At 34.7% G+C, this 26,416-nt stretch overlaps 1 protein-coding gene across 6 annotated transcripts in view; it reads right to left on the bottom strand.

The window, feature by feature from the left end:
• Positions 1-26,416, bottom strand: part of IMMP1L (inner mitochondrial membrane peptidase subunit 1) — a 79,999-nt gene that overhangs the window by 7,497 nt on the left and 46,086 nt on the right. For all 6 annotated transcript variants that reach the window (XM_055301057.1, XM_055301058.1, XM_055301056.1 and 3 more), the window contains 3 exons: positions 17,091-17,224; positions 15,434-15,522; positions 10,827-10,953 (listed from right to left, as the gene is read on the bottom strand). In XM_055301057.1, the coding sequence (XP_055157032.1) occupies positions 10,827-10,953; positions 15,434-15,522; positions 17,091-17,224 (350 nt within the window). The remainder of the gene's footprint in view (positions 1-10,826; positions 10,954-15,433; positions 15,523-17,090; positions 17,225-26,416) is intronic.

Genomic DNA, 26,416 nt, shown 5'->3' with positions numbered 1-26,416 from the left:
ACTATACTTACTGAGGTCTAGTTAAGTGCCTCCTTTATAGTACAAGCAACAAATGTAATTGCCTCCTGGCCCGCGGGTGTCCATTTAACAAAAAGAGGCTTTGTGAATCAACCCACAGGTGTTACTTTTCTGGATTCAAGTGAAATCTGATGCAAGAGTCCACGATATCAGATAACACATTTAGTAAACTGCAAACTCATTTAAGCAAAAAATATCTAATTAAGAAAAAGTTGCGACTGAAGAATAAGATATTTGTATGTCTGACCTTTCAAAAATTTCAAAAATCAGAAGATCCTAATAACAGGTTGATTTTTTTTTTAAATTAACCTTTTGTTTGCCAGATATTTTATAATTTACAACCAACAAAGGTAGGGTGTGCGCCGGCCCTGCTACTACTCATGCTTCTTTAATGTTTCTAAAATGACTGTGAATGAAAAGGAAACAGTAGTTATGCAACAAAAATCATAAAGCCAAGAAGAGGGGCAAAGAATTTGGAATCCTTTTTTTGACATGATTATTTTTCCTTTTCCTGAATTATAAAGGAAAAGGAGAGGGACACACATTTTATGAAAGCAATCAAAGCCTTGTTTCTTTTTGGCAAAAGCAAATGGGGGTGATATATCAGTAACACTTTAATCTTAAGAGTATTTCATTTTCCACACACATTTTAAAGATTTTGTTTTGGGCCTCATGGGATGAAAAATGTGAAATATAAAAATGCATAATTTCCCTACCCTGGAAAAAAGTCCATATGATGAATGTAAATTTCATTTTACATGTCATTCTGACAATTAATGCCCATAAAGTTGTTTATGTTATTATCTTCCAGGTAATCTTGCAGGATCAAGTCAAATTACTATACCATTCTGTGGCTAATGCATAGTCTGCTTTATCATGACTTACATAACCAAAATGCAGCCATGGTAAAATGCTGTGCACACAAACTACTGGAGAGAATAATTGGAAAATGAAATAATTTATTATATAGTTCTAAAAGATCTTCATAAAACTGGTATTAGTATGATTCATGCAAAAACGAAATTAGAAAACACCATTACAGTCAATAACTGTTGGGAGTTTACTCTTCTTATAACACCAATAAAAGCTAAAAACAAAGACATATATGTCAAAAAGGGATGCACTGAATCCTCCTAGAGGCAATCAAGTAGAAGAAGTTTTGATAACATAAGGCAGAGAAAATGCTACTAGTCTTTAAAAATATGGAAATGTCAAGTGTCAGTTATGAGTATCTTTGAAAGCAAAACTCAAGGAACAGTTTCACTAACATTCTATTTTCACTGACATTCTCCTTGTCACAACTTCTTGACCACATTTGTCGAGGATATCTGCAGTCCTGAAGGTGGTACTCAAATGCTAGATGCATGACAAAGGGATTAACATAGGATGAGGCATGGAACACTGATTATTTAAGTGGGTGCTATTTCTGTGTAGTCCTGATTCTTTTTCTTCCCATTTAAATTAGGACCTATTACTCTCATATCTGCATCATTCATGGGGACTATTATTGTCCTTGCCTACTTAAAAATGGTGCCACCTTGGGTTTATTAGCCAATTATCACCAAAGAAGAATTTCACGGAAGTTCCAATAGGCTGCAGCTTTGGCACTATAGTTCTGGTACTAGCCACGATGTGAATTCAGTATTATTAAAAATGTACATTAATTGTAAACAGACTGCCATATTAATTATGTAGAAAAGACTACCATATTTATTCATTTAATAGGCATCGCAAGCATTATTTTTATTAAATATCAAATATTTAGGCTCTTCCTTATGAAGCATTCACTTCTTCACAACTGTCTACCAACTAGTTAGAAGGTATATGGAAGGGGAATGTGTTGGGACTGAAGCCAACAAATATGCCTTTCCATCACAGCCATCTAATAATATTAATGTACCCATCCTATAGTATTTTCTCCCTAGGATAATGGATTATTTTGCTCTGAGTTTCTTTTGTTCTATTTCTAATATAATTTGCCTGTTTTATTTTTGGATGGGTACTTAAAAGAAGCATCTTATATTCTTATTTCAAGACTATCTCTAACTTCATTTTAATATAGCCTAATGTACACTCTGGTTCTCAAATCCTGAAAGATGAGCTTAACTTAATGAAACATAAGGTATTTCAGAGAGTAGTAAATTGTAGTGGTAGGTATGTAAATAATGAGTTTTCTCAAGCTCTCAGAAAAAGTCTAACCAGTGTAAAATCAGTTACATACCATATCTAATATTATGTTTCCATGAAAATTTTGATTCTTGAGACTTCAGATAATTCTTCTCAAAGTCAAAACTCATCCTTATATGGATTTATTCCTATAGATGAATGAATGTAGCTCTTTTCAATTTCCTACATCTCCTATACATAGTTACTTCATAAAGAGATTGGCTAGAAAACTGATTTAACACCTGAAATGGTACTAGATAATAAAAGATCTGGGGTAGAAAGAGTCCATACTCTAATGAAATAATTACAATAAAATACGTAGATCTGTTTTTATTTGATATTACTAATGCCTTAAAAAACAAAACAGGATTATGTTGCAGGTTTTCAACAGTTACTTCTTCTACCTGTGTTTTATTCATCAAAACCACAACTCTCATGCACCATACCCTGGAAGTTACTTAGAATGAAATCTAGCTGGGATCCCTGGGTGGCGCAGCGGTTTAGCGCCTGCCTTTGGCCCAGGGTGCGATCCTGGAGACCCAGGATCGAATCCCACATCGGGCTCCCGGTGCATGGAGCCTGCTTCTCCCTCTGCCTATGTCTCTGCGCCTCTCTCTCTCTCTCTCCCTCTGTGACTATCATAAATAAATAAAAATAATAAAAAAAAATGAAATCTAGCTTTATGAATATAAATTTCCAAGTTAGGCAAGTGGATGACATATATTTTGTTTTGTTTTGTTTTTTGCAATGATGTAAGAGAATACAAAGAGAATAGCTGAAGATTTTTAAAAAATATCATTGATCCAGATCTGAGGGCTGAGCACCAGAACATTGTTTTAACTAAGAGACTGTGAAAACAAATTACGGACATCAAGGAGGGAATAGTACAGCGTCCAAATGTCATTCTGGAAAAAGCACTTGTCTTTTTTCCCACTTCTTATAAAATTTAGTCTTTCTTAGGCTTATTAGATATGCTTAAACTTCTCTCCATTTCCCAAATTAACATCTCTCCCAGAATCTCATGTACCACCTACTCCTATTGCTAAAGCCTGAAACCTGGCTCAGTTTTAAGCTCTTCAATTCCATTTCTTCCAGCATTCAATCCTGTCTAGATAATCTTTCTCCAAACTTTGTACTTCTTTCCATTCTTAATGTTATTATCTTCATTATGTCCAATAGCCTCCAAACGTCCTCTCCTACTAGGAGTTTCTCCTAGTCCAAACCTTCCTCTATTAGTCTATACTAATATCAGAGTGATCTTTTATTTTTATTCTTTTAGAAGAATTTAATAATATTGGTTTTTTTATTACAAGAGATACATATGTATTTATTATTTTTAAAAGTTTTTATTTTAAGGGTGATTTTTTTAAAAAACTAAGTCTGATAATGTTATTTCCCTGCTTGAGACAAAGAAGGAACTGAGCCCTGTTTACCTTTTCATTTTTATGTCTCTTCACTACCTACCCCTCCCCACTTTATGTTCCGGACATGAGAACTTCCTATTGGCAGCTGCCCAAAACACAATGCTATACTCTCCCTTCTAGACCTTATGAATATGCTGTGTGCTTTGATTAACTCCTACTTAATCCTTTAGAATTTCAAGTCAGGTTTTACCTCCCCAGTCTGGAAAAACTTTACTGACCTCAGTCTGGATAAATAATGTTTTGTGTCTTATCATAGCACCGTGTATATAATTCTATTGCATCATATTATAACATGATGGATTATATCATATGGCTCCTCCAACTTGGCTACAAGCTTCCAAAGCTGTACTGTCCATCATGGTATCTACCAGTAATACATGTGGCCATTTAATTCTACATATTATATAAAATTCAAGTTCAGTTCCTCAAACACACCAGCCATATGTCTTGTGCTCAGCAGCCACATATGCCTTGTGGTTATCATACTGGACAGCGCAGATACCGAATATCCCGTTTTTGCAGAAAGGTCTATGATATAGCACTACAGGCAGAGACTTACCTATTCTCACATGCTTCTGGCCCTTAAGTAAGTGCTCAGTGTTTGTGGAATTAACAAATGCATGAATAAATAAAAGGAAAGTTGTGAAGTTAATGTCTGGTGAATTTTGCTCACCCCCCACGGCTTGCTGAGCAGCATTTAAGTCTTCTCTTCCACCCTCTGTCCCTGCCCTCTACGTTCAGTGGCTCTAGCTGCTCCTGAGCACAGCATCATTGAAGATGCTAAGTGCTGGGATCAGTTTGGGGTTAGGTACATTTGCACCCAGCGTCAGAAGTCCACAATCTGTCGCTTACACCTACTTTGAATTTTACATAGGGAAGTCAGATCAAATTTCAAGTCTCTTCAGATGATAGAAAGTTTCTCTAATCCTTCCTGATTGAGAGATTCATACACACAATGTACAGGAAGTAGGTCAGAATCTTAAGTTTCATTTTAAAATTTTAAATTGCTCACCCTACAGTTTTATGGAAAAAACTGTTGGTACTTCATGTGTAAGTATGCAGGCACTAACTATGTTTTCTACTCTTTTTTTTTTTTTTTTAAATAGGGGGAGGTAGGGAGGAGCAGAGGGAGAGGGAGAGAGAATCTTAAGTAGGCTCTATGTCCAGTGTAGAGCCGGATGGGAGGCCCCATCTCCCAACCTTGCGATCATGGCCTACGCCAAAACCAAGAGTCAGATTTTTAACGACTGAGCCACCAGGTGCCCTGATTCCTACATTCTTACAATAGTTATGAAAATTCTAATGCAAGAGGAAAGCACTCATAGGGTAGGTCAGCAGTACAGTGGCTTGTAATGCCAACAGTTTCTTACTAATTTATAATCTTCAACTGTATGCATACCTACCTTTTTAAAAAAGATTTATTTATTTGAGAGAGAGCATGAGCAGGTGGTGTTGAGGTGGTGAGGGGGACAGGAGAGAGAATGCCAAGCACACTACCCACTGAGCATGGAGCCCAACGTGCAGCTCGATCCCACAACCCTGATATCATGACCTGAGCCAAAATCAAGAGCAGACACTTAACCAACAGAGCCACCCAGGCACCCCATGCATACCTACTTTTACATTTGTTATTCCTCTTTTCTATTCTTATTTTAGGTAGATGATAGTTTAGTAGAGTGAGAATGCTTTCATGTGCTAACATTAAATGAGGCACGGAAACCCACAGAATTTTAACTACTCAAAACAGTAACACAAGAACTTCATTTAGTTGCTTATTTCAAAAGACATCTGAACATACTCTACATACATATTCCAGCAGACCACTGTATCAGATTAGGAAGCTACATGACACTTGGAATATATTCTCTTTACTGCCATGAGGAAGAGAGTCTGTTTCAGACACTTACACTAAGCAGCAGCATTATAATTTCGTCTTCTTAATCTCTCCTTTAGGCAACCTTAAAGTAAAGAGGTCTCCTATAACTTTCAGACAAATAAGCATAAGTATTTTCATTTTACTAAATTGCATAATTGCCCTCCTCGACTCACAGCAGTGGCACTGATTTTCCAATTTTGAATGGTTAAAATATACTTAGGTGAACAAAAGTTTCAGGAATACTTGCTACTTTTTCAGCAGAAATGCTGATTTTTTGCATTTGTATATGAATACATATATTCAGACATATTAATAAGGTAGAACATTCTACAAAACATGTTATTGTTAAAATATGATTAAAGGAGCAGCTGGGTGGCTCAGTGGTTGAGCATCTGCTTTGGCTCAGGTTGTGATCCCAGTGTCCTGGGATCAAGTCCCACATCAGGCTCCTTGGAGGGAGCTTGCTTCGCCCTCTGTCTATGTCTATGTCTCTCTCTGTCTCTCATGGATAAATAAATAAAATCTTTCAAAAAAAAAGATTAAATTATTCTGAAAATGTTCAGAGAACACATCAGAAAATTCTTAAGTTGTGGAGGCCTCAAGGATGATTATTTAATGTTAAATATCAGAAGAAAAACACCTCAGAATCATAAACAATAAGTCAAATTTATCTTCACAATTGTGTTAGCTATAGGATGAAAAAGTCACGTCATCTCCGCAGTGAACCTCACTTTAGCAAAAAAGTAAACATATTTCCTCCACATCAGCTGCAATCAAGGCATTAGCAGTATGCCATGATTGATTATCCTGGGACCCGTTGCTGAGAAATGGATGTGTAGCACAGGTTTTTATCACTACAGTCTGCAAAAAGCAAGTCCCTTGTTTAGATATCCTAGTTGTAATGAGTGACATTATTAGGTAGTTCTTCTATTTAAATGACATAGGATTTAGTGTATCAGCAGCTTATAATAAACAAGCCCTTTCAATCTGATGACTCCTTTCCCTACACATAAGTACTTTTTGTGTTTATAATTCAAGTGGTAATAGAAGACCATATGGTTGTGACTTTTAGCTAAAGTAAATGACATTTAAACAAACAGAAAAACAGCATTAGGATATTCAAGGATTCGAACTATAACCTAAATACACAGTACACATTAAGGGACTATTAGTGTTACTATATGCACTGACCATTTTCTAATGCTGTCCAATTAGTGAGTTTTTCAGTTTGCTAATCAGTTTTTCAAAAACTGAAACACCTTTATCACTGGCAAATTGCCCCATTTACAACTTCTCCTTTTAAAAACACTGTACCACCAATATATCCTGAGAACATTTAAACAGTTCTTTCTGAAATGTAAAATTGCTTCTATTGCTTCCATCCCTGCCACTAACAATAATGATGTTATAATTAACCTATATATATAGTTTTTAAAAAAGAAAAATATAAGAAAATGGGAATAGTACAAGAGAGCAGTTCAGAAGTTATTTCAAGAAAAAAAGATATGAATTTGTCTTGCACCGCAACGGTTGCAGTGATGGTGGAAAGATGTGATCTAATTCTGATTGTATTTAAAAGATACGGTCACCATGATTTGCTAATGGATTAGATGCACAGTGCAAGAAGAAAAAAGGCAAGAAGGACTCCCAAGATTTATAACCTGAGCAAGCAGAAGAATGGAGTTGCTGTTGCTGCAGTGGGGATATGTGTGGGAGGAGCCAGTTTGAGAAAGATCAGGAGTTCGGTTTTGGACATATTAAGTTGGAAGTGCCTGTTATGTACTATGGTGGAGATAGTAGGCAGACTATTAGATATAGGATTCTGGAGTTCGGGAAACAGGTTGTGGCTGACATAATTTTGGGAGTTAGGTAGTATTTAAAACCATGAGACAGGATGAGGCCACCTAATGTGTCAATGTATATGAATGAGAGAAGTTTAAAATATGAACCCTTAGTTACTCTAATGTTGAGAGGAACCAACAAAGGAATCTTAGAAGAAACAAAAAAATAGGCAGAAAACCCAGAGTGTGCAGTCCCCAAAACTAAGTGAAACTAGGTTTTGAGAACAAATATTTCAAATACTAACAACAGATCAAGTAATATGAGGACTGAAGTTGACTGCTGGATAGGAACAGTGGGTACCCGACAAGAAGGGTTTCAGTGAAGTCAAAACCTAACAGAGATGAACTCAAGAAAGAATGTGAAGTTCAGGACAGGGTCAGTAAGCAGACACAATTCTTTCCTATAGGAAGATGTGGTGTCAAAGGAGTTTGTTTATTTAAATGGGAAGTTTTATAGCACCTTTCTTCGCTGACAGGAACTTACTATATTGCAAAACGCCTAAACTGTACTACCCTAGTGACACTATGGATTAAAGTCATAGCCCTGAACTATCGCACAGTATTACCTTCAGGAAAATTATCAACTGTTCTCTTCATCTTTTCATGAACTTTATAGCAAAATTTCACTATGTTTCCTGAGCCCTGGGCCTATTTTCCCTAGGAAAATGGAAACTACATTATACAGGCTTTTATACTGCACTTTGCTACTGTGCAAATCGACAGGATAATGACCATTTTATGTATTTCCTATTTGCTAAATGTTTCTGCTTCCAACTAAATTATTTTTGGCAAATTAATGGCTTTTAATTTAAAACTGAGGAATTCTTACAGTATAGAAAGGCAAGTTATTCAAGATGTTTGAGCTGAGTATAATATGTTTCTTTTGAAAGTCACAAATTAAGCTCATATCCTAGTAGCCAATACTTAGCCCATAACCCAAGGTAAGAATTATTGGCCTCAATACCATTGAAACGAGCAAAACCTATTGCAATAGCACCTGATAAGGACTGCTTAGTTTCCAAAAGCTTAATGTAAAAAATAAATCATGGTTTTTAAGTGTTGCTGCCACATGGACTTTTAGAACTCCAGAATGAATAAAATGGTTCCACATCACTTAACCAATGATCGGTTTATATTCTTTTTTGCCAACTTAGGAACAATGCTATTTCTTTCATATGCTAAATTCTATGTTCTAAGTTCCAAATGACAATTTTGGTGTTTTGCTTTCTGAAGCACCTACTTAGGAGAAAAATTTTTTTTAGGAGCGGGAGGAGGACCTGGAATTCAAAACACATTTAATATTCATCATCTTTACCAAGCAACTCAATCAAGATCTGAATAGTAATGTCTTCATCATAAACAACGATTTTTCTAAAAGGATACATAGGTAAGGGAAAGAAACCTATTTCATAAAATATATGAAAGCACCAGTGTGCTTCAGAGATAGCTGAAAAAGGGAACCCTCTAGAGGGGGAGACCCTGCAAAGGTTTGGATATCTCTTCAGAATGCTCCAAACTTGGATGAATTTTTGTTATAAATCACCTTGATTAATGGAACACATTTGCTAAAGTGGTTCTGTAATAACTACACAATTCTTATTGCTCAAAAACCCAGCCTAGAAAAACTGGTGGAGGCAGAAAAGCCTTCAAAAAATCACTGGCTTTTCTTTTAGGACCAATACTGTCCCTGATCAGAAATAGTTCCTTTTCTTTTTAAAAAATAATGAAAACAAATATATTTTAAGGGAAGTACAATTTGATGAGATGGGAGCATAAATAATAATAATAATCGAGTAGAGGAAATTTTGGGAGAGGTAGTAGTAGCATGGTAAAGAGTACAAATTCTGGATGGAGCCAGGTCACTTGTGTTTGAATTCTAACTTTTTTCTCACTAACTGTTTGAAGCTGGACAGTCTATTTAACCTTCCTGTTGTCCAGTTTTCCCATCTGTCAAATACTACTATTACTACGTATCTTAGTGGACTGCTGTTGTGATGATGATAAATAAATTAACCTTTGTGAAGAGTTTCAACAGTATCTGGTACCGATGAAGCATGTAAGTGTTGGCCAATAGTATTACAATTATGTCAGTCACTTGTAAACATGTAAACCCAAGTGAACGGAATATATCTAGAACAATATGGCAGTGTCTTTTAATTTATCTACTCACTGAACATAAAAACTAGATGAATATTTTCCTTAAAAACAGAATATTCAAAAAAATTTACATCTTATAGTCCTTTGTCTTATCAGATTACTTAGCAAATATCTAATCCCCTGATATTCTTCTTCTAATAACTCTTAAAAAGAAAACAAGAATTGTGTGGTGTTTAAGTACACAGATAGTAGATGCTATATCATTTATATGTTTTGTTATTCTATCTATTGACAAAATTATTTCTGGTATCAAGCATATGCTTGTTACTAAAATAACTTAAAAGTGACTAGAATGTCTCATGAAATGTTGAGAGTCTTAATTATTTGCTTATGTTGGGGATGAAGATAAAGTTAGTTAATAGATGTAACAGCTACATCAATAATTTGAGTGACATAAAATTTAAAGAAAAGTAAAAAAATAAGATATAAAATTATTAAAGTAAGACAAATATACACAGTAAACAAAAAGCCACCCTCCCGGGTCACGGCAGCTGTGTGACTGGTGAGAGAAGCTAACATTACGTCTGCTCTTCACTCCTCCATCCTGCCGCTCTTGCTCTCTTTTTCTAACTGGACAGTCAAGTTGACTAGACCAAGGTATAATTTCTATCCTAAAAATTAGAGTAGGATTTAAAAAAAATAAACTATAGACTTTGATTCTACCATATTTGCCACTAACAAGTCAGCGGAAAAATTTTCTAAGCCAGGATCCCATTGGCATTTAGCTGGCACGTCTCCTTTGTCTTCTCCAATCTTTGACAATTTTTATCTTTCCTTATTTATCATAATCTTGACATTTTTGAAGAGTATTAGTCAGCTATGTTGCAGGATGACACTTAGGATTTTTCTGATGTTTTCTCATGATTAGACTGAGGTTTCATTTACTTTTGTAGAAATGCCACAAAAGTAGCAATACCATTCCCAGTGCTTCATTTCAGGGGCTACCTTGTGTTGATATGTCTTTTTATTGGTGAAACCAACCTCGATCACTCAATTAAGGTGGTGTCTGCCAGTTTTTCTTCTACAAACTACTATTTGTCCCTTTGTAATAAATATCTCAGATACTTTGAAACTGTGCAAATAAACTTTTCTTAAACTTTGACCAATATTTTGACATCCACTGGTGAATCTTGCCTGCAACAATTATTATTGAGATAGTTATATAGAGGTTTAAAAGAAACTAAAATATATAAAATATAACAGCCAAACTGTTCTCGATACATACTTAAATTCTACTGAATGCAGCATATTAACTTATATTCAAGATGTGAATTGCAGTTATTTTCTTTTGTCAGTGTGTTCAGTTGATGTTGATCACTGAATAATAATTAAAATGTTACTTACATAATTATGGCTTTTAAAGAAATCTGATGGACTACTGGTGAGGATTTTGTCTCCTTCCAAACCAATTACTCTTTTACAAATGTTTGATTTTGGATCACTCGGGCTTTTTGCAATCACAATGTCACCTCTGAGGGGGAAAAAAGTCAAAGAAATGTCAGTGTTAAGCATAAACACATGGATGAATACTTTTATAACTTAAACAAAGTCACACCCCTTATCCTCTCACATATTGACCCTCTCATACATTTACCAGCTTTGAGAACCCTTGTCACTGAGTTTTACAGTGATGGTTAGAATCCAACAAGAATGGTGGAAAAGCTATTAGAAGATTTTAAAATTTCTGGTAATTCTGTAACAACTATCTTGTACTGTATCCACTATGTCTTACTTCTGTATCAAATTTTTTAGAACCAAAATCATACAAAAGCAATTCCACATAAGTACCACCAAATTAAGTAAATTTTACTGTCCAGCCATTAATACTGATTGACTCCAGGGCACAAAAAAACACAGTAACATCATAAATATTTCCCTAGAGCTTAAAGAATTGAAGAGTTACAGCATATAAAGAATCCATAATAATTTACAGTATAGTAAAAAAACCCTTAATTTTGAGGAACAACATCAGAAGACACAACCAAATAAAACGCTAAAAAGCTGCCCAAACATATACTACAAAAAATAAATTGGTATATCAAACGTGTAATACCAACATGGGTGGGTATGATTACATGTAGAAGGTATGATTCATGGAAGAACTAACAATATACATGGATTAGAAGAATAAGAAAGATCTTTAAAAGTGTAAATGAAAAAAAAAAGTGTAAATGAAGGAGACAAAATAGGACTAAGTGCCCCAACCAAACAGAACACAACATTCTTTCTGCAAAAAATGAGTAGTAAATGAATTCTGATGACTAACACACATATTTGAAAGGATTTAATTATTTGTGTTATCTGTACATAGTTCCAGAATAATTTGATGTTACTTATAATAAAAGGTGCATATATCAAAATATCAAAAACCATATAACTAAAAAGAAAGTGACAGTCAAATCGGAAACCTAGTTATTAGTAGAAATACCCTACGACCCAGCAATTGCACTTCTGGGGATTTACCCAAAAGATACAGATGCAGTGAAATGGCAGGACACCTGCACCCCAGTGTTTATAGCAGCAATGTCCACACTGTGGAAGGAGCCAAACTGTGGAAGGAGCCTCGGTGTCCATCGAAAGATGAATGGATGAAGAAGAAGTGGTCTATATATACAATGGAATATTACTCAGCCATTAGAAACAATGAATACCTACCATTTGCTTCAATGTGGATAGAACTGGAGGGTATTTTTTTTTTTTTTTTTGGTAAAGATTTTATTTATTCATGAGAGATACAGAGAGAGAGAGAGGCAGAGACACAGGCAGAGGGAGAAGCAGGCTCCATGCAGGGAGCCCCATGCAGGACTCGATCCTGGGACTCCAGGATCACGCCCTGGGCCAAAGGCAGGCACTAAACCGCTGAGCCACCCAGGGATCCCAGAACTGGAGGGTATTATGCTGAGTGAAGTAAGTCAATAAGAGAAGGAAAAACATTGTATGGTCTCATTCATTTGGGGAATACAAAAAATAGTGAAAGGGATTAAAGGGGAAAGAGAGAAAATGAGTGGGAGATACCAGAGAGGGAGACAGGACATGGGAGACTCCTAACTCTGGAGTAGTAGGGGGTAGTAGGAGGGGAGGTGGGCGGGGGGATGGGGTGACTGGGTGACGGGCACTGAGGGGGAGCACTTGACGGGATGAGCACTGGGTGTTATGCTATATGTTGGCAAATTGAACTCCAATAAAAAATATACAAAAACAAAAAAAAAAGAAACCTAGTTATTGCTTCATATAAGTATTAACAAGAGTTCTAAACTTTTTGGTAGCCAAGTCAAAATGAAAATCTGATTAATTACATGGGAATCATTAACTAAAAAAGTTTAGTTTGGGAGGTAAAACAAAATCGTCTTAAGCAACTAAATCAAAGAGGAATATACAAGACGGATTCCTATGTAAGGTAATATAAGATACCATCTTCCTCTGAAATTTTACAGTAATAGTAGTCACTGGAATGATACTTTATGGTTAGAGTTGAAGGCTTTAAAACACTAAATTCTATTATTTGCAGGTAATACAGGCTGCTCTTTTTTTTGAAATGGGACAAACTAGTCTCTTTACAACCAAATGGAACCATGCCAATGGAACTTTCAGATGAACAAGTGTGCAAAGTTTGTAACATACTAAACAAAGTTGATTTTGGCTTGCTTTGGGGAAAGAAATGTTTTCTGAGAGTGTTTTATTCAGGTTATGTTTTGTAACAAATCAATATGATCCTTAAAACAAATACTGCACTTGCATGGCAACATAAAAATCATAATTAAGTCAAAGTGCTTTTTAAAAAGTTAATTTTTAAAAATGTTTTATTTTTTAATTTTATTTTTTTAAAATTTTAAGTAGGCTCCACACCCAACATGAGGCTTGAACTCACAACCCTGAGATTAAAAGTCACATACTCTACCTACTGAGACAGCCAGGGGCCCCTCAGTCAAGGTGTTTTTACAGAAATCAATATTAATGCAGACTATATTTCTAGTGGCATAACTAGATATAAATACAGAGCTTAGATCAAAGTAATTATTCCTTGGTTTCTCAACTCGTTCAAATAGGGTTTTAAACGGAACTTAATAGAATGAAAATTTAGATTTTCTTTTCTCATTTATAGTTATAAACATGCTTATTATCATACTAAATTGTAAGCTTTCATAAAGGGTCAGTTTCTTATTCAGTCATCTTAACATTTTCTGTGTACTTCATATCTTATAAATTAGGTGCTCATTACCTATTTGGTGAAAGAATAAATAGTAATTTTATGATCATTTAAAATATGAATGTTCTGTTCATTTAACTGAAAAGAGATCCATGTGCTTTAGATACCAGGTATGCAGACTTTCATTTTGCCTAAATGTTTGGCTATTCTAGCTTTAGAAACAAGCAGCTAGCTAATGAATCTCTTGCCATGGGTCAAAGATTCCCCTGAAATCTTAGTTCTGTACTGCAGATAAAAGAAAAAGAATACTCAGAACAGTAGTATTTTTAAAGTTGAAGTTACTAGTTGACTCCCCTGGTTGTAAAAGTTACTTGGTATATCTCATATAAATGCCAGATTTTAAGCTGTCCTTCAATGTAAGGGCCTCCTGAACGAATAGAATACAAAATGAAACCCTCAAAGAATCTCAATTTACTGAATGTAGTTATTTATATTACTCATCTGAATGCAAAGAGTATCTATTTTTAAAAGGATGATACTGAGTTGTTCATTCAAAATCAAAAGGATGATATTAAGTTATTCATTCAAAAATTTAGCCAACAAGTTCAGCTCCTTGTTACGGATGCTCAAGGACTATGAGTAAAATCATGTTATTAGGATGGAAAACAGCAGCTTATTTTCATGCTACAGTGATGCTTGGTCTCCGGTTAATCCAAAGACTGTATGTAGTAGTTTGGATATAAGTTAAAAAGAAAGAACACAACCTGTTATGTATGTGTTAGTTTATAACCAAATAACTATCAATTAGGTATCTTGAAGTTGTTAAGAGGAAAAGATCTGAAGGAGAATTTTACCTAGGGATGATGCTAGACTATATAGCCTTACCAAGAGATAACTTCTATCTACAAAATCTAAGATGCAAGAACAGTTTTACACTATTCTTGATGATTTTTCAGTAATGCGAAACGGACTATATAGAAAAGGCAAATAATGAAAGAGGAGTGCTTAAACCTACTCCTGCCATAAGCTAAATACCAATTCAAATGATTCAAATTTGGAGTTTATGGAAATGAAGGGGTGGTATTGTTTTTTTTTTTCAAAATTATGAAAAATTAATGAACCCCAAAATTTTAGGGAATCAGAGAGGTGCCCTTTAGAAAATACATTAAATTCCTAATACTTGACATTCATTCAGAAGGAATAATATATAGTTAAGCAGAATAAACAGTATCACAGGGACTGGAAACACCATTTAAAATAGGATTTTAAAAAATTTAGTGGCAAACAGTATTTGTCAGTTTTTCAACTTAATTAATCAGGAACTCAGAATAGATAAGCTCCCTGGCTCCCAGCTATAGATGGTGCTATAGTCTAAAAATCATCAAGTGCTTATCATAAGCTGTGGAGAATAAAATGGTCATCAACAGAAATTCAGTGTTATTTTAAAAAATTAAAAACCAATCACTGATTTGGTATGTGATATAGTTCCAAAGTCTCTAGATTCTTTACTCAAAACACTGTAGAGCCAGCCCCAACAAAAAATAAAGTAGGCTTGAATGTACATTATAAAAGGGTCTGCTACTCTATTTTAGCCAATAATGCAAGGGACATAATGAGTGAAAAGGCTGTTCATGTTTACAGAAACCATTAAAATTTCTCGAACTGAGAGAAAAATACTTGAATCAAAATTTTAACCAGCTGGTCATTAATTTGGTTATTTACAAAGGGTTTTTAAAGTTTTTATTTACTGCAGGAAAGGCACAATGTTTTCACTATAACTTTAACATTTATGACAGAAATTTACCTTTGGATACCATAAAAATGTCGACTAAGATTTTCTGCAAAGACAATATCTGAATTTTGAATTGTAGGCTCCATTGATGGTCCAGAACACTGAAAAGAGAGGTAATTTTTAAATTTGAATAGAAACACTTTTTAAATATAACAAATCATCTGCGCAAGCTTCTAAGAAAGAAAATCAAACAAATGTTCTTCAAGCTTGGAGGATGATTTCTACTTTGGCAGCTTCTACATAAGTTCAACTCTACAGTAGCCACCAAGTCTGGAAACACAGGCAAAAATATTAAAAATGGTTTACTGAGAATACATTACAATACATGAATAAATATCTATGTTTCTAAATTTTGACCATCCTGTATAATGTAAGCTCCATGAGGTTAGGGACCTTATCACTCATGTTCCCAGATATATAACCAATGCCAAATATAGTGCTTGGCATAAAGCTGATACTCAGTAAATATATGAATAAATAAATGATTTACTTATCTTCTTGCTATTATAAATATCAAGTGCCCATGATGGTAATTTATTAAGTAATATCATACCATTCTCAATAAGTTCATGCCTAGAGTTCTCTTCCAAGAGAATAGCTTACTCATTTGATGGGCTGCAGCTTATTTTTTCTATTGAAAATAAGTGGCATAATGAGATGCACTTTAAAGACTTTCTATTAATATGTGTTAAAACAACCATCTGCATATATACCGCAAACTGTAATAAATGATCTCTGCCACTTAAAATACAGCAGTCTCCACTGATTTCACTTAGGTGTTGATAAAACGTTTTACTCAAAACCTCCAACTGAGGCAGAAATGACAAAGAACACATGAAAATTTATGTTTGCTACCTCTGTAGCCCACTCACTGGAAGTACCAGTGTAAATCTAAAAAACAAAGAGGAGACCTTCACTTAAATATATTTGCATTTCTCCAGCTAAACCTGAGGTTGTATGACTTTGAATCCCTTACGGTAAACCTGATAAAAATAGCAATACCACCAACAAAACTCACTCACTGGACACTGGATTTATTCTTTCATTTGCATGACAAAAGATAAGTAGTCACAGTTGACAGATTTATGATGCAACATTAAGAAAAAGTATTGGTCGGGGGGGGGGCAGCCTTAACATTTTAATATTGACACCAAGCAGAACATTTATTTTAATTATAGTTAAACACAACTGGTTAAAAGCAGGAGTTTTGAAAACCGGAGAATCTGTGTTGAAATTCCAAATCTACTTACTAACTGTGGAACCTGGAGCAGGTTACTGAAGCTTTCTGAGCCACAGTTTCCTCACATGTACAATGGATTTCTATTAAGTATTTCATGGAGTAGAAAAGGTTAAATGAGTTAATAAATATAAAACATCAAACATCACTGGAACACCGTAAGTAGAATTCAGTAAATGATAAAAACTATTATTGTCAGATTATTAATAGGACCCCTGTCAGAAACAGAATACAAAACCATATTTGAGTTATTGGTTCTTAATTTTTTACAAGTGCTAATTCCAACACAGTCTCTTACATCCCAAAATTTAGAAAAATTATAACAGTCACATTTTATTCATTAAATGAATTCAATTAAAATAAAGGAAAAACATTTTCCTTCAATTAAAAAAGCACATATTTAAAATTGTTTTCTTTTATGTAAAAACTTACCATGACAACACCACCAACGTATTCAAAAGCACAATGAGCTATACAGCCATACTGAATAGTATAGCCAACAAGTCGAAAGGTTTTTCCCAGAACACCACGAAGCATAGTTCTATGCAGACTCTGCCACCATCGGCCTGATGGTAAATTTCAAAAAGTTTCATAATCAATACTATTTAAAGACACTTAAGAAATAGCTCTAATGTAAAATAGTTACAATCACCCAGAATGTACTAAATGCCTAATACAGTTTGGTGCAGAAAAGCAGGAGCTTATTTTCATTTGTCCTAGCAATATTTTATTTTATTTTTTTATTTATTTTTTAAATTTTTTATTTATATATTTATGATAGTCACAGAGAGAGAGAGAGAGAGAGAGAGAGAGAGAGAGGCAGAGACACAGGCAGAGGGAGAAGCAGGCTCCATGCACACCGGGAGCCTGATGTGGGATTCGATCCCGGGTCTCCAGAATCGGGCACTGGGCCAAAGGCAGGCGCCAAACCGCTGTGCCACCCAGGGATCCCTCCTAGCAATATTTTAAATGGCAAATTATAACCACTTAACATTTCAATCTACTGAACAGAGATTGTATTCAGATAATATCACTGGGTTTATAAATAAATTAGATAACTAGTATATCCTGATTTTATTCATGTTTTGATTTTTTTTTACTATTAATATAGATACCTAAGAAAAGATATAAACTCCTTCAAAGTACGAATAATAGTTTCTCATATTGTTGCCAGCTACACTGTATCAGTTCTTGCCATAACATGACATAAAAGAGAAAGCACCAGAATAAAAGAGATAAGCACTAGTATATGGAAATTCAAGTATTAAATTGATACTTTCATTAACTTATTTGACTTACTTAACCTCACTGGGCCTGGAAATAATATCTTACAGATTGATTCTGGGAATCAAATTCAGTAACATGTCAAAGTGCTGTGTAAATTGTAAAGTTATATTCAACTGTCAGCTATTGACTTTTGATACAATGAACACATGAATACTATGAAACAACATAAGGAACCCTATAAAGATATTAAAGCTACATAAAAATTAATATTATTCATCTAAAAATATTCCTAGTAATCTGTCCCTTCCTATTTACCTGTTACAACTATGTTTCAAGAATTTAAAAAAAAGAAAAAAAGAATTTTTCAACTAATGGCCTAAGGTGTAGGTCTAGGCAACTATGCACTACTGTTCTCAGATCAAATTTACTGAAACAAATAAATAATAATATGTAACATTTGCTCAATACTTGATATATGTTAGGCTTTACAAATTAACCTCTGCAGATAATATTACCATCCTCATTTTATAGATAAGAAAAAGGAGCCTGAGAATAGTAAACTTATGTACTCAACATCACAAAGTTGGAAAATGATGGAGGTCAAGAAATTAATCATTATGTTACACTTATTTCTATATTACTCCCCTGCTCCCATAACCTTGATGGCTCTCTGTTGGATGAAGTACAGAGTACTTAGACTCATTTTCAGGATCCATGACAGGTGGCTCCCATCCCATCCTCAGTTTCCAACCTTATCTTCCTTGATACTCTTATATGACCTGACTACTCAATCATACTTGTCTGTTCTTCAAGTAAACTTGGCCAGTGAACACTTATTTATGCCCACACTCATGCCTGGAATATTCTTCATGACATCCATCACCTATCTAATTTGCAACTCTTCTCCAAATGCTCTCAATAACAGATAAGATTTTCTTCTCTTCTGGGATCCCATGATCTTAAGGTCAATTTTTAAAAATATATAGCACTGAGAGCACTGTTTCTAAAGTTGTTCTGTCTCAATTTGTAACCTGGATCTATCATATTTTAGTTGTGAGACCTTCAGGAGGTTATTATACCTCCGTGAATTTCAGTGTCTTTATCTGTAAAATGGACTTAATATCAATACCTATCTAAGAGAGTGAGGATTACATGTGACAAGTAATCTGTGTTGCAGAGTATTTCAATAAATTCTAGTTACTGTATCATTCACTTGGCAATCCATATATGCTCTATAACCTCATAACATTAGTTGTTTTTCAAAGTACTTAAGTTTCTTGCTAAGTAATCTTTAAATAATAGAATTTTACGGCCTACAGCATAGAACTATGTCTTTTATTAGTGTTATATTACTTATTAGTGTTCATTCACCTATTAAATATTTACTGTCTCCTTCTCTAACAAGTCTTTCTTGGCACCCTCCCAAGAAATATTATTTATGCTTTATGTCACTCACTTTCCTTAGGCAAACACTGATTATAATGCTTATTACCACACTATATTGTTTGTATCTTTATCTCTTATTATTCTACATTTGTTTATATGTCTTTGGGCAGTTACTGTGCTCATCATCTTTAATCCGCAGGACCTACTAAAGAAGACAGTAAATAGAAGACTTATCTGAGGAATTTTGAACCCAATCTCCTATACCTTCTGTATCTTCATTATTATAGAATGGTTATAATGTTCAAAATGATGAGAAGACTGCTGAGATTTTTGGTTAATGAAGAGACTTTTTTTAAAGGTTTTATTTATTTATTCATGAGAGACACAGATTGAGAGAGAGAGAGAGAGGCAGAGACACAGGCAGAGGGAGAAGCAGGTTCCATACAGGGAGCCTGACATGGGACTCGATCTCAGTCTCCAGGATCACGCCATGGGCTGAAGGCAGCGCTAAACTGCTGAGCTACCCGGGATGCCCTGAAGAGACATGTTAATGTCATATTCACGGACAAAAGAAATTGCCAGTAACATTTTAAAAAGTCTTCTCATTAAATCATTCAGGTAATATGAAAAATAACTCCTCTCATCAGGAGAAATAAGGAATTTGGTTCAGTTATAACTGGTACACTTTAAAAATTAATTTTTAGAGCTCAAAAAAGTGCTTTTTAAAAATAATACTTCAAAATTGAAAGTCTTAAACACTCTTAAGAAAAATAATGAAATAAAATAAACTTAATTTTATCTACTTTGCTCCAACATTAAATCAGGGAAAAGTGGGATAAGTCCTATAGCTTATCTCTGAAGATGTAATCTATGATAATAAATCCTGAAAAAGTAGTGGAATGGAGATCACATTTGAAAACTAAAATAAAAATGGGCTTTACTGGTATTAGAGAGGAGACATTATTAAACAAGAGGAAACATATGGCACTTACCAAGAAGCTGTTGCTAATACAGGTAGAAAGTGAATTTCGAGGATAAATCACTTAACAGTCTACCAAAATTTAAAATTTGGATTATGCAGTAGAATCCACTTGGTTAAAAAAAAATACTCAAAAATACAAAGATGCTGTAACTATATAATGCTTCTGATTCACTGAGAAGGCTTGTTATTAACTCCCATTCAGAAGTAATTGGGGCAATAAAGCCTTTTTTTTATGACACAGACAATGCCCAACTCCCAATACAATGTTTGTAATGAAACTGTCTCATAAAATAATAAAATTAACAGATGAAAGTGATCAGAAGAAAGAAGTTAACACTTTTCTTCTCTATAGATAATGGCAATAGGATGGAGTTGAAGTATCTAATATTACTCTAGCTATTAGTCTCATAAGGGGAAAAGAGAGCTATGAAGTTATTTAGAGAGAAATCTGAGAATAGAAACTATTTAGTCTTGTATTTTACAAGTGCATTGAGAAGCACTATGAGAAATGCTAAAACTGAGAATAAGAGCTGATAGTTTTTAAGAGTAATCTCAGAGTGGAAAGTAGCACTCATATACAATACAGATAAGCCACACACTGCTGGCACTTAGTAGACTTACTAGGAAAAAAAAAAGTTTTTAAATCTTAAATCCTTTAATCTGCAATCCTCTGGTTTAAAGTTATTTCAAAGGTCCACGAATCTGTATGTGCCTATGTGCACTGGGTTAACTTCTGCTTGTCTCTTCAGATTCACTCTCCACCCTTCTCCCTACTACTCTCTGGGCTTGGAAAACTGACCTATCACAGCACTCCTGTACCCTTTAGTTGAACTCCAGCAGGAAGTCAAAGGAAGGAGGAGTTAGGTATTTTCCTGGTTCCTTACCTATGGTATCTTCTAAGTCTGGCTATGTCTTTGGACCAAAGGCAGTCTGCTAGGCAGTAATTGCTCTTCTAGGTTCCTGTAACTCCTCCTTTCTTTCCCTGGTCCCTTCAAGCTTATGAATGAAAACAGATTCACTGATACTGGGTCTTGTGCTATCCCTGGTGATTCTCCAATAACCTGCACACTCCTTTTAGTTTCTGTAAATAAACTTTTCTTAAATTATTCTACTTTGAGTGTGTCAGCTGTGTTCCCTGATGGCACCCTGATAATACATCACTTGCCAAAAAAAACAAAAACAAAAAAAAACAACCCCAACTCATTTGTATAAGTTTACAATATTTGATATTAATGAAGGAATTCTCATAAGCAGGCATTTGCAACATTGCTGATGGGTATGCAAAACAGACAACCCCTAAGAAGAGGAATGTGGCTATTGTAATGACATATACATTTTACTCTCTGACCCAACCATCCCACTTTTAGAAATTATCCAAAAAAATACAATTCCAAAATTCAAACATCATGTGCACAAGATTCTTTATACTAGCATTACCTGAAATAGCAAAATCAGAAACAAGTCAAATACACATACACAGAAAACAGGTTCACTAAATTATGGTAAATCCACACAAAGGAGTTCTATACACCCGTGGGGGGAGAAAAGAGTTCTATGAGCTGATATGAAAGGATTTCTAAAATAAACTACTTGGGGATAAAAAGGCAAGGTATAAAAATTATATATAGTAACTTATCATTTCTGGAAAAAGAATTTTTTTCAAAAAGAAAGTAAACCAGAAAATAATCAAAATGGTTACATTTATAAAGGGAGTAGGAGGTGGGAACAGTGTGAAAGGCATAAGGATGAATATACCTGTGAATATAGTTCTGAGCCAAATGCTTTACATAGTAAAAGAAAAAGTAGGAGTAAACAAAATGATTTAAAAAGAGAATTTTAAAATTGAAAACAAACAAAAATAAGCCTATCTGTATACTCAAAATGCCAAAAGTACCAAACAGAAGAAGTAATTCAAGTATGTTTGAACACAGTATAGAGTCCAAAGGTTAAAAAAAAAAAAATTGTAAATGACATCTTAGACTTTTCTTAGTAGGTTTGTTGTTTCTTTTACATATATTTCAGATACTACAAATGAGTAAATAAATTACTGGAAATAAGATTCTCTATATTGTAGAGAAAGAAACTAGAAATATGGAATATGAGAAGTTAGGGATGAGTTGGAGGTATAAAAACAAATTTGTTTATTTATTTGTTTGTTTAAAAACACACTTACTAAAGAAATATGTGCGTGTATGTGTCTGCCTGCCTATATTAAATATCATCCTAGCTCTGACCACTGAAAAGAAGCAATGACACTGCAGAAGTAATGAGCACACTCAGCACTCAGATTTTTTGTTTCCAAATATCATTTCCAACAGGAGAAATAGTTTAAGGCAGAACAATCTTGTGCCAGAAAGCAAGTATGTGCTCAAAGACAAATGCAGATATAAGAACCATTTTAAAGGGTCTCCCACTGGCCAAATGTGGGATTAAAAAAAATTAATAACAGTACTGAATAATATCAGAGTTTAAGATAAAATCTAGAGTATATAATAATTTTTTTAAAAAAAGATGTATGTGTTGGAGACAGGAAAAGTTCTTTATCAAAAAATGGCAGCTAATAAATATAGAGGGAATAATAAAACTACTACCAATATAATAATTGATTCAGGCAAGGCTCATTAATAGATGCTAAAAATTACTGGGTGAAAGGCTGTTGGTAAACCAGATACATAAAGTATTAAAGTAGATAATTTATCATTTAGAAATAAAATACTTTTACATGAAGAGATCTGGCAAACATTATCTTAACTAGGTGAGCAAATCTAGCTGCATAAATAACAGTACAAACTGATAGGATAGCTTTCTGACATGATGCAATGACAAGTACATCATCATCTGTGTACTATTCTTGCCAAAAATGTGTAACCTAAATCTAATTATGAATAATCAGATATATCCATTCCATACATCCCTTGTGATCATTCTATAAGACAACAACTCAAATCTTAAAAAATATGTTTAATGAAAGAAAAAAATAATAAGACTACCAGTTTAATTACAAAAAAAAAATATAAGGACATGATGATCAAACACAGTATGAAATCTGTAACTGGACCCTGGAATGAAAGAAGAAAAAAAAGGAATAAAAGATATTATGAGGATAATGGGAAATTTGAACAGGGTTTGAAAATCAAATACATCATTCTTTCAATGTTAAATTTCTTTCTTTTTTAATATTTATTTATTTCAGAGAGAGGGAGAGAGGGAAAGCACAAGCTCGAGGGGCAGACCGGGAGGGAGAGAGAATATGAAGCAGACTCCACTCTGAGCACAGACCCTGATATGGGGCTCAATCTCACACCCATGAGATCATAAGCTGAACCAAAACCAAGAGTCAGACACTCAACTAACTGCAACACCTAGACACTCCACAATGTTAAATTTCTTAACAATACCACAACTATGCAGGAAAATGGTCTTGTTCATAGGAGAGAAAAATGATTTAGAGAAGAAGGTCATGTCTGCAACTTTCATATAGTTTACTTCTACTGAGAGAGATGGTAGATGTAGAGAAGTTTATACACATAAACATGTACATACAGGTGTATATACGTGTATACATATAGAGAGAGGAATAGAGAAAAATAATGTACCAAAATGTTCATTGAAATCCAGATGGAGTATAAACAAATGTGTATAGTACTATTTTTTTACCTTTATTATAGAACATAACTTTTTTAAAAAGAGGCATTTGGAGGGGGAAAAGGGTATTCTCAAAGTCATTCAGTCATTCAACAATCGAATGCAACAAATATTTACTGAGCTTCTACTCTATGCCAGATACTGCTTTCAGCACTCAGTAAATATACTGAACATGATGCCTGTCCTTACAGAGCTCATAGTTTATTGGGATAGATGTCACAAACATACAAAGTAAAGAAATAAACACATAAATATATTAAGTAACTTCCAAAAGGAAAAATTAGGGTAAAATAATAAAGACTGATGGGTGGGGCCTATTTTCTTTAGGATGAATCAGGTAAGATTTCTCCAAGGAAATACCATTGATGTTAGGTTCTGAAAGACAAGAAAATAACAGCTATGGACAGGATAGGAAGAATATTATGGGCAGAAGAAATACTGTGCATGTGCTTGCTTAAGGAAATAAAAAAGGCTGGAGCGCTATGTAAAGGACATAAATTGAGACTAAAGAAATAGGCAAGATTATTCAAGGTTTTATAGAATTTTGGATTTTATTGTAAGAGTAATGGGAAGCCATGGAAAGATCTTAAGTAAAGTAACAGGAGAGTAACATGACTTAATTTTAAATTTAATATCACTCTCATTGCTATGTAGAGAAAGGACTGGAATGGGAGCAGAAATAAAAATGCTGGCAGGTCAGTTGGCCTGAACCCACTACAGTGATGACAGTGGAAATGGAAAGAAATGAATAGATTTGAGAAACTTAGGAGGCAAAATAAATGGCAAGGGAAAGGAAAGAATCAGTATGACTCTCACATTTCTGGACTGGGGTGGGGGGGTAAGTGGAGGTCTATCCACATGGTTTTATTCATACCCATATTTGGGATATAAAACTGTCCAGTTTTGGTCATGTTAAATTTTATATATTCATGATACATTCAAGTGGATGTGTATGAGACTGGAGCTCTGGAGCTCAAACCAAGTTTCATACATGACAAGTCTTGAAAAAACAATCCCTATCTCAGCGAGGATTGTATTCTACTGTAAATGAGATTGTGGGACCCAGGAAATTTAACAAAAATCCCCTACCCCTGGACAAGCAGAGCAGGACTAACTCCATTTTGTGCTACACCCGCCATCTCCTGTATGACCCCCACATGACCTGCTTATTGCTTAAGGCGCTCCCCCAACCTAGTCAAGCTGTTGAGCACATCCTTACCAGAAATTGGCTCATAAAAATGTAACCCCGCCTTGTGCCCATCAAAACTGCGCACCAATTCTGACCAGAGTGATAGGCCAGTTCAAATGGTCACTATAGGGTAAATTGTGATTCAATTGGCCACCTGCGTGCGGACCGACATGACTGTGCAACTTTCTATGTGTGTTACAATCCCATTGGCCACTGGCCCCTATAAAGCTGCTATGCCTCTTAGCCTCGGGGTCCAAGTCCCTGCTCCGCTGTGTGGGAATACTTGGACCCAAGCTCGAGCTTGTCAATAAACCCTCGTGTGTTTGCATGGGTGTTGGCTCCTTGGTGGTTTCTCAGATTCGCAATCTTGGGCACAACAGAGATAACTAGAACAACAGTAACTTAAACAAGGAAGATATTTATTTTCTAACAACATTAGCTGCTACATCCAAGTTACAAACAGAAAAAATTGCTAAGAGTTTATCACTACTAATTTGTTGTCTTTTTATCCATGAAAAAAACAAAAACAAAAAGACTTGATTCCATCTACATTTAACTGGCCAAAACTATGTAATTAAGGGGTGCTAGGAAAATATTGCTATTTTCGTTATAAGTGTTATAGCACTATTTTACCCTTAAAAATCATCTGAGTATTACCTGAAAAAGTTAAAACTTTTTTAAAAGTATGAAAAAGAGATGTAGAAAAAGAGATTATCAACAGTCAGCTCTTTAGAAATGTCTGGCTATTCTGTTAAGTCAAGCTAAACAGTAGAGCAGGGTTTTTCATCTTCAGCGGTATTAACACTTGGGGCCAGACAAGTCTTTGCTGTGAGCAGCTATCTTACACACTGTAGGATTTTAGCAGCAACTCTGGCCTCTAGATAGCAGCAGTATCCGCTTCCCTACTTGTAACAATCTAATATGTTTCCAGATGTTGCCAAATGTTCCCTGGGATGCAAAACCACTCTCAGTTGAGAGTCAATGCAGAATAATAGAAAGAATATGGTACTGAGCAGGTTTTTAAAAATAGAGACATAGCAGCATGCTTTGAGAGCCAATGGTAAAAATCCCACAGGGAGAGAGGCTAATGATGAGGAGCAATAACTGATGAGAGGAGAAAAAGGATGGGGAAATAGATGACTGAACACTGAAGAAAGGAGGCAAGAGGAGGACTTCAATACCAGTACTGGATTAACCTTCTTGGTAGAAATAAGAAAACAATTACAATATATGAATAAAATATACAAAATAGCTATTTAGATGTACTAGGCATGAATCTAAGCAGGATGTGAGGGGCTAGGTTCTGTGAAAGAAGGGAAGAACATAAGG

The sequence above is a fragment of the Nyctereutes procyonoides genome, unplaced genomic scaffold (genome assembly GCF_905146905.1).
Source record: "Nyctereutes procyonoides isolate TBG_1078 unplaced genomic scaffold, NYPRO_anot_genome, whole genome shotgun sequence".
NCBI classification, from domain to species: domain Eukaryota; kingdom Metazoa; phylum Chordata; class Mammalia; order Carnivora; family Canidae; genus Nyctereutes; species Nyctereutes procyonoides.
The sequence above is the reverse complement of the archived record's forward strand: the minus strand, read 5'-3'. Positions and strand labels throughout refer to the sequence as shown.